Source organism: Ambystoma mexicanum, chromosome 9, assembly GCF_040938575.1.
Source record: "Ambystoma mexicanum isolate Mex_15411 chromosome 9, UKY_AmexF1_1, whole genome shotgun sequence".
Taxonomy (NCBI): Eukaryota; Metazoa; Chordata; class Amphibia; order Caudata; family Ambystomatidae; genus Ambystoma; species Ambystoma mexicanum.
Window position 1 is genome coordinate 547,193,137 of NC_090931.1, and position 15,922 is coordinate 547,209,058.

The 15,922-nt window shown below is 46.3% G+C and overlaps 1 protein-coding gene across 4 annotated transcripts in view; it reads left to right on the top strand.

Annotated features, from left to right (window-relative positions):
- PTRH2 (peptidyl-tRNA hydrolase 2) overlaps positions 1-15,922 on the top strand; it is a 74,178-nt gene that overhangs the window by 10,072 nt on the left and 48,184 nt on the right. The window contains exon 2 of one of the 4 annotated variants that reach the window (XM_069615115.1): positions 1,134-1,296. The exons of 2 other annotated variants lie outside the window; for them this stretch is intronic. In XM_069615115.1, the coding sequence (XP_069471216.1) occupies positions 1,273-1,296 (24 nt within the window). In that variant the 5' untranslated portion in view covers positions 1,134-1,272. Of the gene's footprint in view, positions 1-1,133; positions 1,297-8,243; positions 8,406-15,922 lie in introns of those variants that run through there. One more of the 4 variants, XM_069615114.1, reaches the window with a different exon arrangement.

The window sequence follows — 15,922 nt, forward strand, 5'->3', positions numbered from 1 at the left end:
GGCTCACAGTGGCTATGAGTGTTCATTCCTGAACCCTGTGCATTCTTACCAAGTCCCTATGGGTCCTGGGCAGGCAATTCCTTCAACTCCACCCCCAGTATTTACTTCATTCTCATGGTCTTTGATCATCCCTTTCTTACTCCTTCAGGGTCAGTTGCTCCTCGTGGAAATTAGTTTGTGGTTCACGTCTGTGTTGAGCTGGGGCCTCCCTCTGGTACTGCCTCCCTGCCTCTATGTAACTGGAGGTGTAGCTTCTCCGGGTCTGCAGGCACTTCTGATGCTTCCTCATGTGTTGTGCTTTCTGTCCTCCTCTCCCCTGCTGTAGTCCCAGATGACTGAGAGAATGCACTTGCCACCTGCCCACACTGTCTGCTACGACACGGTCCTCTGAACAACCATTTTAACCCATGCACTGCCTCCCAGCCACCCCCGCCCTTGGGGGTGGGGTTAACTGTATCCCTACAACCCACTACCAACACTTTACACATGATGACGGCACTTACCCTTACACTGCCATCGGGCCACGACATTGACATTACTGGATCTGTATTTTTATTCATAGTTGAGGTCGTACCCATGTACTACACCCACACACTTCTAAACCCTGTTATCCCCTTCAATATGCCTATTCACTTGCGTGATGTCAATGTGACCTAGCATTATTGAATCCGTATGCCTGCCCTCACTGTATTACAACACCTTAGCGGCGTTGCACCCTGTGACACGTGTGTGTTTTCTGATAGTGAATTCCATGAAATGTCATCTGACATGCATTGTACATGGCTCTTGGTCAGTAGTATTCAACTTCCATCTGAGGCTGGTTGACAATTCTGGCATGGCTATGCTACGTGCCATCTGTGTATTGGCATCAGGCATGTTTGTGGAAGGACTATGCCAGTCACATGCTTGTGTGTGATGCAGGCAGTATATGTGTTATTTTGCCCCTTGACACGCATCCAAGTCTGCTTTCAGGCTCCCCTTCCCTTTCATTGACACTGCGTGCGTGCCTGACTTTGTGTCATGTGACATGGCAGGTTCATGTGTTGGCTGACAACATTGTAATACCTATGTGTGTGGCCTATGCTATTAACATTTGTATTCATGTGTTTTTTTTAATTTTTTTATTTGTGCAGGTGATGAGGTACTGGAGGCAGTGGAGGAGGACGTTGTGTGGTAGCCCATGAGAATCCATTGGTGCTACAGACCATCTTGGCCAGGGGTGTCTCTGAGTACACCTCTGAGGAAGCCTTAGCCTCTGGTGCTGAAACAGACATGAAACCCTCATTGGTGTCGCAGGTGAGTGATTCTACTGTGGATGCTGTTCAGAGTTCGTTTGGAGCACACCACAACTGAATTGCGGCAAGACACTCGGGTATTAGTGAGGAAGAGGAAGAGGCCGAGGGTAGCCTGAAGGAGAGCTGTGTCATCCGTGTAACACTGAAGGTTGGAGGTGAAGGTGGCTAGGATACCGGGCAGGAGGGCCATGTAGCCATTGAAAATCCAGGGGGTAGGTCAGATCCTTTGGGGAAAACGCAAGTAGAGGGAGTGATAGGGGAGAGGAAAGACCCCAGTTCCACTTGGGATGGGCTGTCGGAGTGAAAGGAGGTAAGCCATGCCAGGGCCTGATCAATGATGACGAGGGTATCACAGAGACGTGCAATGAGTATGTTGTGGTTCACCGTATCGAAGGCAGAGGAGAGGTCAAGTAGAATGAGGACAGAGGGAGAGTTAGAACCAAGATTTGAGAGCATATCTTCACGGGGGTTCAGAAGAGCAGTTTCCATGCCTCTGGATGGTCTAAAACCAGACTGGTGGTCGTGGAAGGAGCCAACAGATTCAGTGTGGAGGGTAAGCTGGGAAATGGCAAACTTCTCCAGGAGTTTGCCCAGGAAAGGAGTGATAGAGAAAGGGCAATAGTTTTCCAGGAGAGGGTCACAAGGGAGTGCTTAAGAGCAGTGGTGGGGAAAACTCCAGTGGCGAAGGAGAGGTTGCAGAGGTCAGCCAAGGCTGGAACGTGAGAGAAAATGTTCTCCTTGATGATTTTGGAGGGACAGGGATCCACCTGTTTGGAGGAGGCTTTCATAAACCAGACTTGTCTAGTAACCTCCTCAGGTGTGACAGGGGAGACAGAAGGGAGAAGAAGGGGAGGGGTGGAGGTGGCCAAGAGTGGTACAAGAGATGTTGCCACATGAGGTGGTGACGAAGAGAGGGAGGATAGGATATCCACTGTGTTTGAGGTGAGTGTGCAGCCAGGGCCGAGCAAATGGCCTGGGTGGGTGCAATTGTGGAGGAGGCTGCGGTAGGGTTGGCTAATTCGTTGCAGACTTTGAAAAGTGTGTCCATGTTATTGGATACCGCAGAGATGCAGGCTTGTATAAATACTCTTTTCTGGGAGCAGATCCAGAGTCTACACTGCCTTTGGAGCAGGCGGCAGGCCAGTTTGTCAGAATGCAACACATCACACACATGTATGACTTCAAGAAATCAACAGCCTACAGAAGGACAAACATATGATACATAGATTTTAAGACAAATTTTAAGACAAAGCTATATTTCACATGGGCCTGCAGTATAAGAATATTGTTACTCTCTTGCCAACACGGACTAGGGGAAAAGCCATATAATTGCTGCCATTTCTTCCATAAAGCTGTGGCCCTGAGGGCAGTTGTCCATTTCATGCATGCCTTTGAAGGACAATAGAGGTTGGGCAGAATGTGAGACATATGAGCCACAGCGACATTCAGAGGGACCAGTCTGTTGGGAAGTGTCTGGATTTTCCTCGGGCTGAGGCTTAAGGAAAGTAGACATTAAGGTGAAGTAGTCCCTCCGTGAAGCCTATCCCTTGACGTTGGCCGGGGTCCGCAGCACCGACCTGGTAGTGATGAACTTGCACATGAACTCAATAAGAGAATTGCAAGGTCCTCTCCTTTCCTGATGTAACGTTAAAAAACCAAAGGTCTGGCTTAGAAACCCTAAACTGTGCTTCATGTGAGACTGCAGGATGTGGTTTCTAATCAATTCTAGAAGCAAAGCAAGAATATGTCCTGTCAGACACTACAGTCATGTTTGTGTGCCAGAATATGCATGTCAGACAATCACATGGGCTGTGTAGCCTCTCGCACACCACCTGTGCTGAAATTACACAGATGATAATCTTATCTATCCCATCTACCCCTCTTTAGCCAAAGTTGCCACTGAGATCAGCTGGAAATTCAGCAGTCGAGGTGTATATGACAGTTTAGCCCCAGTCAGACCAGCATGTGCTTTTGAGTGCTGTGTTCAGCAGTGTGTTACTTCAACCCAGTGTTGCCACAAACAAAGGGACTGTCTGAGGCACAGCTGGGGATCTTTGCAGATGTAGAAAGAAAATCCTGCCCAAATACGAGAGTACAGGAGTCTGTCTCCTTTTGCTAGAGACTCCCACGATTTTAGGGAGACTCGGCAGCTCTGTTGACAGAGAAATGTAGGGGGCACTCCATGACACGATATGGAATACATTGCCAGAAAAAAGGTAGTAGCTAGAAGTGCTGTCTGATGGTAAACTCCATTGAGGCAGTTAGTATTGTGGTAAAGTCCAGATTGTCCATACTTTCTTTCAGGAAAGTCATGATTCTATTAAAGACACAGAGGCTTGTATTATGCATACTATTCTTTATTAAAACTCGAGCAGAAATCTTAAAAAAGAAAAAAAACATTAAACCAAAATCAAAGAAAAAACATTTTCGGTGTCAATGTAGTCTTTGCAGGCATGACACTTGTCCTAGTCCATTAATCACGACGTTATGGTCCTATCACCTCAAAATTCCTCATCCCCATTTCCTCTTCCTCTTTCTTTCACTGTCTCGCTGTAGCTTCCTAATGAATGACCCCATCTCGAACAGGGTATAGCGAAGAACAAAACCTGTAATGAACCGCCTCCAAACCCGGCAGGGATCCGCCCTGTGTTGTCTGCCTGTTTAGTGTCTGCACCTGCTGTCGGGTTCCCTTGGAGGTTCAGCAGATTCCTTCTTAGATAAGGGACTGTAAAATTACTGACGGATGCAAATTGTTATGACATATGATTGATGGAAAATTGATCAGTTAGTTAAAAGAACTTTTACACAGAAGAGGTGATTGATCAAACATAAGACTATCAAGTAAAGTTTAGTCTTTAATGGAAAGTCAATACTGTGATGTTTCAAAGGGTCTTTCATTTTCTACAGGGGCAGAGACAGTGCTCCAGCTTTGAGTCTGTGATAAACCGCAGGAACTCCATTCTCTGCTGTGGCCTGGTCTCAGATTTCTCCCAATTGATGAGAAACCCCAGCTTCTGTAGGAAACCCGTCATTGGGACCATTTGCTCTAGCAGCCACATCAGATCCTGCGCCATGAGACAAATATCCTCTATGTATAAAATCAGTCTCACTCCTGAGTAGCTTTGTGAAGCACCACAGTGCTGAAGTTAGTCCGAAAAGGGAGATACATAAACTTCCACCTTTCCCATCACCAGAGGAATTCTAAAAATTGCTGGTGCATCTCAGGAATGGGTACTGCTAGATAGGCATCCCTCAAATCTATGCAGATTAGCCAGTGCCCTTTCTGCAAAATGTCCCTAGAGAGATTGATTTCCTCCATCTTGCAGTGTCGGTACACGAGAAAGGCGTTAAATTGTCTGAGGTTTTCACCGGCCTGACCTTTTCCTATTGTTTCACCAGTAAGACATTGCTTAGGAAGCATTGCACCACCTGCTACGCTGGCCTTATCGCCCTTTTCTTTAGAAACTCTCCTACTTCCTTGTCCATGAGGCTTTGTTCCTCCTCTGTGTTAGGTTGTGCTATTTTCCCTTACCTTTTGAGACCCCCAGCAAATTTGCTGGATTTCTAGAATTTGATTTTTCTATCTGGGAAGAGTGTGAGCCTTCCCACTCTTCCATGTATTTTGGTGTGTGTTTTACTTTTGTGTTCTTTGGTTATGGTGTTTTAAAACAACTCCATAGGCATCATCTTTTTCTTTGTGTCACCCAGCACCTTCAGTGCAGTGGCACAGGGGTGTCTTTCAGACTCCCCAAGGTTTAAACACTTTCTCGGGGACTTACTGTCTCCCAGAGCATGTAAAGTTAAATTGACTTTTCTAGTCTCTTTATACTGACCCAGCACACACTATCTTCCTATATGAGTGCTGGAGGGGTTGTCTAGCATCCCCTGAGTCAAAACACTCATGTAACAGTCAAATGTTACCCTTTCCTACTTCAAATGGCTGGTGGCAGTGGTTTAGATCAAACTACCATGATTTTACCCGACCGCGAACAATGGTAGCAAAAAATCAGGTCCGCCATGTTTTTCAAGATGGCGCCCAAGACCTATCTATAAAGACAGACTCCGGTTGGCTTTTTTCGCCGTTTCTTTTAGGAAAGATCCTTCTTGTTTTTAACTCTGCGCGCCAAACCAGGTTTGGTCCCCTTGTTCATTGGCGGGTTTCAGTGCTGAAGCCCTCCTCTGGCGCCTGAGTGCCTGGGGTGGACAGGATGTGAGGGAGGTGCCCGAAACTCCCTCTGCTTGTTCTCCTAGGAGACCTGAATGCACTCTGGCGTGATTGGCTGGCTGGCTGTCCGTCCGAGAAGGACAGCCACCCTGCTGTGTGAGTGACAGCCAGGCTGGAATGAATGGGGGAAAACTGTTTAAAAGCAGGTCTCTGGGACTTACCGGTGAAGCCCTGCTGCAGGTCCGAATTGCCTGAAACTCCATCGACAGAGAAGCCCTTCAAGGTTAACTTCTTCCCTTGAGTTTGGTGGGACCAACCAACTCACAAGCTGCCTGGAAACCATCCCCTCTTGGTCGAATTTTCTACAGAGTGCTGTGGAAAACCGGATAGCCAGTGGGAAGGATACCAGTTTGTGGTCTTTAAGGCACTCGCACCTTAAACCGATGTTTATCCAAGCTTGTGGCCTCTTCCCTGGGCAGTGCAGGAACCTCCCGACGTCCTCCTTCTTGTCCCCACGACTGAAGCACAGGAACAGCGAGGTCTGCTCGAACTGCCAGGAACAACTGCCTACGCTACAGCTCTTCTTCACTTTAAAGGTACTGTGCAAACACAGTCCGGAAATCTTTTCGACCACAGAGAAGTTTGTGAAACTTTCCCCTCTTTGAAGGCTGGTCCTTCCCTAAACATTTGTCTAACTTTTCGCCTAACCAAATTCTTCTAAAAACCGTGGCAAAGACTTACCCGTTATCTACAAGAACTGTGCTATCCTATACAAATACTCTGAACCATTGAATTTGGCCCAGGCCTATCAAATTGAATTGCTGGTTGTAGTTAACTGAAACCCTTTACCCTACCTATGGATGTATTTAGGCTGCATTTCTTATTGCCTTGTCTTTTTACCCCTTTTTAAAGCAACTGGAGTGCCATTTTGCTCCCACTTCAGGGGAGCTGAACTTGTTCAGTAACTTATTTGTTGTGTATTGTGGTGTATTAGTGTATGATATTAAGCTGCTTTGCTAGTGTAATGTTTTCTAATTGACTGTGTAAATAAATATATATTCTTTTACCAAGAAACCTTGAGTAAGTGTTTGTTTGAACCACTGTATTTGTTGGTCCCTTTGTGTAACTTGTTCTACTGCTCACTTAAACTCTTGAGATAAGTCTGGCTGCTCAGCCAATGCTACCACATAACTGTGTAGTACAGGCTTGTACCAAAGGTGAAATTGTACTGACACTTGTAGTCTTAATTGCATGTAGTGTTCCCAAAGGGTACTGCATGTGATTCTGCCTAACACTCTGAAATTGCGAAAGGTTGCTGCAGTTTTGTTTCTGTGCTTTTTAAAAATGACAGACAACACCACTGCACAGTCTCTGCGACCCAAGAGTCCAAGGTAAGCTACTCCCAAGCGCGTGGGTGCATCGCTAGCCTACCACCTATCGCGGGAATGCTTTGCTTGCTGCTGTGCTGTGTGCATACGACTGTACTCTCACCTGCTGCTACAGTGCCAGCCCTGACGCCTGCCTCTTCCACGGGAGGGGAAGGAAGGATCCAGCCTTCTGTCTTCCTGCTGTCACCAGTTATTTCCTCTATAGGGCCTCTGGCCTCCTCAGCGGCTGGCTGAGACGCCTCTGCGTCTGCCACCCTGGCGGATACACAGGGCACAAACACTCTTTTTAACGATGCCTGATCTTTGTCCAGAGCAGCAAAGGTGCTAACAAATCTGGACATGTCTTTGACAAAAGCTTCTCCAAACAAAAGCCCTTTAGCTGCTGCAGTGGCCTCAGAGGATGCCAACTTCCTGAGTTTCAGGTCGATCTTTACTAAAAACGATTGTCTGCACTCCGCTGCTATCGTACAGTTGTTAATACTTATTAAACAAACTGCTCTTTGTGCCCAATTAGCCAGAATATCTATATCCATAGGCAGGGCCTCTTTGGTCTCTTCCACCATTTTAATGATCTTGGCCAATTGACCTATGGAATCGGGGAGCGTGTCCTGGCATGCAATCCATGAGTGGTCAATGCCCTTTTCAGGTCCTTGGTGTGCTTCACCATGAATGAGTCCACCTCCAGAGTGTCCGCTACTTTATCCGGCAGAGAAGGTCTAGGATATTGGGTCTTCAATTAGACCCTCCAATTACCTCCTTATTTAGAGGCGTGCGCAGTCGCTTGCTCAAGTACCTTTTGGCCTTAAGTGGGGGCTTCCCCCTCCAAGGATCTCGGGTGGAGTAGCAGGTCTGGATGAAAGGGGTCGACCAGGGAACCATCGCTGCATTTCTAAACGCTCTTATTGTGCCTTTTGCACGGTTCTCCTTCATGAGGAGTGGCCAAGCTCACAGAAAGGTGAGAACTCTCAGTGCTGCTGGAATCCCATTCAGTGCCCTCTTGGTCTTCCTGTGGGCTAAGGGGTATGCATAGCTCTCAACCATTTGTTTTGCAAAGGCGGGTGAAATCACCCGATTTTGTTCTTGGCGGGTGAGACGCCAATTGGAATGAATGGGCGTGCAGGAGGCTTGGCGGGTGAGTCAGCCCTTTACAAGGCGGGTGACACCCGCCAAAAGCGTGTGAATTGAGAGCTATGGGTATGTCACCTTGTCCCTTCCATCACGCCTTTCCCTTAGCATGCCACTATTTTGTGTGTCCTTTGCATGATTCGGACAGTGGTTTGCCACTGGCCTTATGTTACTCCTGCCATTGTCTCTTGCAGGCTCTGGGCCTCACAGTTGTCAGCCCTTGCGAAAAGACGACCCAGCCCAGGAGAAAGTCCAGCTTATGGGATAACGGCCCTAGACCTGCCCATGCTGCTTTCTCCATCAGCTGTCCCAGAGACTGGTCCTGCAGAATGTTTGAAGGCCCTTCTCTGCTTTACTTGCTGTCAGAGGATTCTACTTCTACCCAGGCCATACTGTGTAATGCACAGGAGATGGACAGCTAGCAGCCGCAAGGTGACGCACAGGCTTTTTATTACTAAATTTGATTTCTAACATCTCACAATGGTTGTAAGGCTTTATATTCACGTGTTTAATGTCTTTGAAGTCATTTAAACAGTACATTTGCCATCAGCTAGTCCTGAGAGTGGTGACATGCTGTGGCATGCTGGAGTTCCAAGTCCTTTCAACCATTCAATTGCTGTAGGTTATGAAATATAAAACAAGAGCCTAAGAGGTGAGATGCCTGAAGTAATTTTGAAGCAATGAAAAAACGGATTTGAAGCAGATATAAAGAAATATGTAGGTGGCATGCCGCGTTAGAATTGACACTGAAAAGGGCCTGGCTTTCTGATTAGGTCATAAGAACTAGCACCAGACGTTTCCCATCTAAAGCATTGGTGCAACGGTAAAACTTCCATCTACAGTCCATGAGGTAGTGAGTTCAAGGGAGCTATTGGAATAAAATGTATTTCTTCTTAACATCTCGCAATGGTTGTGAGGCTTTATATTCACTTGTTTAATGTCTTTGAAGTCATTTAAACAGTACATTTTACATCAGCTAGTTCCGAGATTGGTGACATGCTGGGGCATGATAAGTGCTTAAACTATGCATTTGCTGAAAAACAATCCCACAATGATTGAGAAGGTATTTTTCACTTGTTGAATGTGTTTGGAATCCCTTAAACTGTACATTTTACATCAGCCAGTCCAGAGATTGGTGGCATGTGCCACATGTCACATTCGGCTCCTACCCCTTCTCTAGCATTGTGGAAGCTTTCACCAGCTTTGTTTGTAAGAAGCAATCCCTGTATCCGCTTAGAGGGCTGGTTATGCCAAGCCAGCTGACAGATTAGTTGGCGCCAGGAGTTGGATGTGTATAGATGTATGCATGGAAGACATTGGTTAAGTGTTGGGTAGGAGATGTAATGGACTTACATCCAATGATATTGTAGTCTACAGACTATGAATTGGGTAGGATGCCTTATGCCATTTAACATAGATAAACTAAAATAGGACTGTAACACCCTGCTAAGGTAGAAGTCCGATGGAGAAAAATTATATATAGCTCAGGGGTGACCAGCGATAGGATCTCCATCTTGGGAATTAAAACCGTGCTGTGGCGAGAGCAAGAGGCGCCACAAATAATGTATTTCTTTACTGAACGCCTTGCTTCGAGAGAGCTGCTAAATCCAACAAGTGTGGTGGATGAAATGTTTCAATGGAAAGTACCATGCACATGTTTATTTTGAATCCATAAGACTCCCAAAACGATCAGTTTGAGAAAAGAAGGAAAACATAATACAAATCTTCAGTTAGATAAAATATAAAATGACAGAATTCGTTAAAGTGCAACGTATTCGAACAGTGGCACTAACTTGGCCACACATTAGGGGTCCCCTTCTCCCACAGTACGTAAGACAATTTAAAAACAATGTGCAAAGATTGAGCCTGACCCTCTGCCCGTGGAGGGTCATGGCCACAGGTTTTTTACTCATCTTTACCTTTTTACATTTTAATTTTATCACTACAATGGATATTAAGCGACCAGCTGACCAGTGTTATGCCGTGGATATCCCCACTCATTTTGCTTATGGAATATTTTGCCTCCCCTTTTTCATAAGTCCTTCTTTCAGCCACAACTCCCCAACCTTGTCCCTCAGCAGACTGGCCAAGTAGCGGAGGCTCTCTGTCCTGAGCTCAAAAGGAACGCCTATCATTGGCTTGCTAGTCTGATGGGGGTGAAGTCGTTTTAGTTCCTAAAGCACCCTTGCCTTCCGGCATACAGGGGGCCCTTATCCTGAGGGGCGGTGGAAGAGGGGGCATTCAACCCTGCTTTTTACTCGATGCCTCTACATCTCACTGATCAGTCTGGTCACTTTCAAAATTACCACACCAAAGTAGGGGTTCATGCCCCTACTGGCTTCCCCACTCCGACTCTAATACCAGTGCTCGTCCAAAGCCCCTGCGATGTTACACAGGAATAAGTACATGCCTTCATCTGATAGGTGAACCCCCATCTTCGAAGTTATAATTGGGCATATCATCCAGGTATATCGGGGCGTGGTGCACATGCTGAAAACCCTATGCCTTTGCAAAATGTCCCCATGGCTTTGTTTACTTTTTTGCAGGACTTTTCCACCACTCGGCGTGAAATGGCTCTGAGCCATTTGTAGCATGTCGTTATTTCTGCATCGCCCAGGCAAGCAGCTAACTTTCTAAATAATGCCATCATTTCTAAAAATAAGATTCCTCTTCTGAGACTTGTCAAGTTATTGCATTCCAGATGTATCACCAACACTGGCGGCCTCCTGCCTGTTAATCAGCAGTGATTCTACAGTTCTTTCGAGCTCCTGCCAACGCATGCCAGGCTTACTCCTCCATTTCACCATCGAATGCTGTTTTGCAAAATTGCCCAGATTCAAATTCCACCTCCTGCGTTCTCTTGACACACAGGAATGTCCCAACACACATACTTTCTCTCAATCTTCCTCAGATTACTGCTAGAAGGTGAAAGATATGATGAGGTAATTTTGCAGGAGGTGCCATTTACGTTTTGTTCACCCTCGCATATCTTTTGTAACAGTTGGTTTCCAACCTCCCTCCTGCCTTAAACCCGCCTTGTCAAGGCCAGCACACGCTCTAATCCTAAATGAGTACCAAATATGCTTTTTTTTCAAAGCCAATCTTGCCCAGTGCTATTCTCTCCATCGCCTGGAATTGGTAGAGGCTCAGGACTGCTCCTTCCTGGTGTATTGATAGCGGGGCCCAAAGCTCAGGTATAGCAGGTCTTCGCTTAAAGTAATCTTTTTAAGCCTGCAAACCGGCAATATCGTGTGTCTGAAATGCATGAAAACGAAATCTGTCTCCGTTCTGGATTGATGTTATCTTAAACAAAAACCTACCCCACTTAACGCACCATCCCCCAGCGCCAGGTTTTCATTCCCCTCTACCCACTTTGTTAGAACTTATTTTCTCACTCTTAGTGCGCTTAAGAAAGTTACTGTAAAGGTTTCTCTTCGTATACCCCGTGTAGATGTGTTGGAGGGTGTCTATCAATGCCCTTGGCTTGCCAAAACCAGTGATATGGGTCACATCTGCCCAGGGTCCCTCAAACCTAGTCTATACCTTCTTGGCTATTCTTATGTAGTGGCCTTTAGTTGGGTCCTCTTAATCTGCCAGTTTGCAAAAATTGACTATTGCTGCCAGATGCATAGCAGTCCAGCTCCTAATAATAATAAAGTAATCTTGTTAGCAAATGCCGACCCAATGAATGCTTGCGTTGGGTGACTCACCCTCTGCTGTACTTCCAGCTCCTGATGGAGCATTATGACCGTGTCCCAGCATGCCCTCTACCTTCTAACTGTGCCAGGTTTTAACGCATTGCCGACAAGTCCACCCAGATCTTCCCAACCCTTTCCCACAGTTCTGGACGAAAAATCAGCTGTTTCAGCTTGGGGGGTCATCTGTTCTTTCAGCCTGGGGGTCAGTTCTCTGAATTTTAGCCCACTGAAAAAGAGTGTCAGCCGCACCAAATTTTAGCCTCGAGATGTGTCTTGCTCTAACGTCTGTATTTATCCTCCGGAGGGTAACTGTTAACTCCTTGAGCACTCGCACTCTCAGCACCCTGGGACATGTGGTGAACCCCAAGTTAATCACCTGCACAACCGCAAGGTTGTCAGTCTATAACATCACTTTCTTGTTCTGCATTGCTTTGTCCCATAAGCTAAAGGCTCCTGCAATGCGGTAAAATTCTAGCAGCATTCTGTTCTTTGGGACCTTCCTTCGCAACTAATCTGGGTTTGGCCATGGCTGTGCGCACCATTCGTTGACTAGTATTGCACCAAATCCTGACCTTCCTGATGCATAGCTCCAGGCTACTGTTGGTGGTCCAGGGTTTTTTCCACAGCTGATCCTGTTGAAGTTTTCCAGATAACCATTCCAAATTTTTTAAGTCGGCCTTCAGGGCTGCTCCCAACCATACATGGTGGGATGTATTTTGTGTGTAACCCAGCAGTTTTCAACTCTGAGCGCCTGGCAGAGACATTCGCTGATGGGATCACCCTGCCTGCAAAATTCAGTTTGCCCGCTAGTGAATATTTCTCTGAGTGGCCTTTTCTTTATTTAGCATGCCCGTGATGGCCAGCCTGATGGCCTCTACTTTGTCAGCAGGTAACGTGGTCACCCCCCTCCACAGAACTTCCTCTGAACTTAAAGAAAGACTGTGGAACACAATAATTAACACTCCATTTAGATTTGAAAATAGGTTCTTATTTGGCCCTTTTTATTTCTCTTCTAAAGGTTACAAAAGCAAAATACAGATAGACATAAAGCAAGAATCGAATACATCACATTTAGCGTTGTTTTGAAACTCCTCATCTCTGCCAAGCGCTTCACTGGAAAGTCCAGGTTGGAAGAGAGCCACTCGCCAACGGGAACAGGCTGAAGGAGCATGTCTGCTTCTGTCATCCCAGCAAAGAAAGAGTGACTTGATTTTACTGTCTGTCTGATGTTTTTTCACTCTAATCAACCTAGTATGTAGTATTTCTTTCAGAGTAGTTCACTGTCCAGTTCCACAGCTGCCCGGCCTTTTGCAGCCATCAAACCTCACTGCTTTGTAAACAACCCCTGGTTTTCGCATGAGAGCGACAAGCTTTGCTTTCAGCTTCTTGTGGAATGCATAACAAACTTAGGCCCTGATTCATGGATTATTTGCGCTGAAAAAAACGGGATTTGTGCACCATTCTGCCTGCAAATCCCTGTTTAACTAATGGGGATTTGCGGGCAGAATGTTTTTTGTCAGCGCAAATAATCCATGAATCGGGCCCTTAGTCTGAACACAAAACACGCTGTCTTTCCACTGCTTCAGCAAATGCACACTATGCTCCTAGATGAGCCTTTATTTCAGCGTGAAGACAAATGTTCACATGTGTTCCCAAAATGCATGTCACTTAGATTTTGGAATCAAAGAAGTTACATTTTCTTAAATGCATTACACACCCAGCTGTTTTGTGAGCTCCTTGAACTCCTTCAGTATTCTGCTGTATTCGTCAGTTGCCTCCCTATGCACGAAAAGGAAGACATCCAAGTAATGCATCGCTTTACCAGCCTGAGTTCCCTGTCTCAGAGCCTAGTCCACAAATTTGCAAAACCTCTCGAATTGCGTGCAAGATGCTGCTCAGCCCATGGGTAGGCATTTTTCATAATTTTTGCCATTACATTTGAATCCTAAAAGGTGGAAGTTGTCGCAGTGCACTGGAAGTAACCTAAAGGCTGATTCAATGTCTGCTTTTGCCATTAATACCCCCTTTTCTGTTAACCTCACCAGATTCACTGCCTCCTCAAATGTTGAGTAATTTACTGTGCATTCATTCCTGCTAAGCCAATCGTTAACTAATTCGCCCTCTGGGAATGGCAAGTGATGTATAGCAGCGGAACTGCCCTCCTTATTGGATAACACTCCGAGGGGCAATATGATGGGGATGACGAGAATCGGCCTGCTACTCTACCTAGCTTGAGTTCCTTCTCCATTTCGTCTTGCTACTCCTGTCATTAGCCTGGCTGATTCCAAGTTCTCTGCTTCCCTGCTGATGAAGAGCCATTCGTAGGGAATGCGAAAACCCTGCAATAGTCTATTAGCATTGTAATGGTTAAGGAGAGGGAGGATGGTGTTGATTGGAGAAGGAGCTAAGTTATGTAGACTTCAGCCTGCTGCGCGAAGGCTGCTTGAATCCTTTAGTATTGGTTCCCACTACTTTGGGCTTATTGTGTCACAACTGTTTGACAATGGTTCCCCTCCACATTTGTTACAAGAGTGTTTGTATCTCTACATACCTTCTGTAAGGAAGGCATGGTATCAAACAGTGAGGACACACACCTGATCACAGTCCAAGGGTGTTTATTGAACTTCAAATGGGTGGTTGAATGCCTATCCAAATCTAAGGATGGGATCAAGCTACAACCATCAAATAATGAGGTCCATCAAAATAAAAGGGACTATACTAATAAACCCATTGCCAATCCTTACTTGTAATTACAAAATGGTGTGGGACAAAAGTGTATACAAAAACGAAAAGTGTTCAAGAAATAATATGTCCGGATAGTTGATCAGTTGGCTCCCCGTCCCCATGTTTTCAGCACGGGGAAAGGTGGCACAAGCTTCGCACACACTCCGGCTACTCGGCCACGAGGATACAGTTCAAAGCGCAGACATCGGGGCCCTCTGCCAAAGCCCTGTTTCCAATAACATTCTCTTACTGTAGAGGGTCTGTCATAACAGTCTCAAAGTTCCATTCCTATTAGGATTTTATTATACATGCACAAGTTCTTGCTTTCCATGTCCATCATGGGTCTCCCTCTTCAGGCTGAGACCCCCTTTTATCACAATGTTCACACTTGGTCTCCCTCCCCCGCTCGGACAATGGATCTCCCTCATCCGGGCTCGGATCCTCTTGATATCTTAATGTTTACATATGGCCTCTGTCTTTTGGGCTCGGACCAAGGATCTCCCTCATTCGGGCTCGGATACCCTTTCTACCAAAATCAAAGACTTTTGAATGTGCAATGGGTTTTTCTTAAAACGTTGCAGTAACACTTCGATTCACTTCACACAATTGCTTTCCTCTATCTTCTACTTTCATTTCACTTGGAGGGACACCTTACAGAGACCTTCGATTGAGCAAATTCATGGTGCCAGACCACTCTGTCAACGGTATCATATCTTGCCCTTTGAAGTTCAAACGTTCATCAGCAGTTAAGCTTTACTCGCATTTTTCATCACATGCGTTTTAACAATGTTCGTTCCAGCGCTCGTTATACAATGTTGCCGCTTGCAACCTTGACTTCAACACAGACCGCATTTCGATCGGTCTCACCAACTCACCGGCTGTGTTGGTATCTCTTGCGCCTTTGTTCTTGGACCCAAATACGATACCTCAACGGCTGCTGCTGCTCCTCCCCGCCTTGGTTAGTTTCGTGGTAGGGCCCTCGGTATCTTCGACACACAATGCAAGATTCTTAAGGCTGGTTTCATGGCCTTACGCTTTCTGTCTTGAAGGTTTCTTGAAAGTAACGGCGTCTTGCCAAAAAGGTCAAGGGTATTTCCCTTCTTACGAATACCTCTGTGTTGACCGTCTTTCTCCCCTCGTTCATCTACCAACCCGAAACTGCTGTTCCTTCATGTGCTCTGCCGCGCTCAGTGTGCTCTCGTGCGCTTCCTTTTTTCCGTGTGGGATAGTGTAATAGAAGTCCGGTGTGAGTAGTTGCCAGTAATTGCGTGACCTCGCCTGACCATTGTAGTGGGACATGTCAGGTGTACTGCTCGGGTGTTAGTCTGTTTTCTCCCGGAACGGGCTGTCAGTGTGAAAGTGTTCGCGTAGAGAAAGGCGGGAGGGTAGAGTTCCCATGTATCTTAACTGGTAGGATGGGATAAAGATATTACATGGGGGCGGGGGTAGGGGGGATACTGCATCTCGCCATCCGGTGTCCCACTCACCCAAGTGATCCTCCCACACTGGTCCACCCTCAGGGTCTGG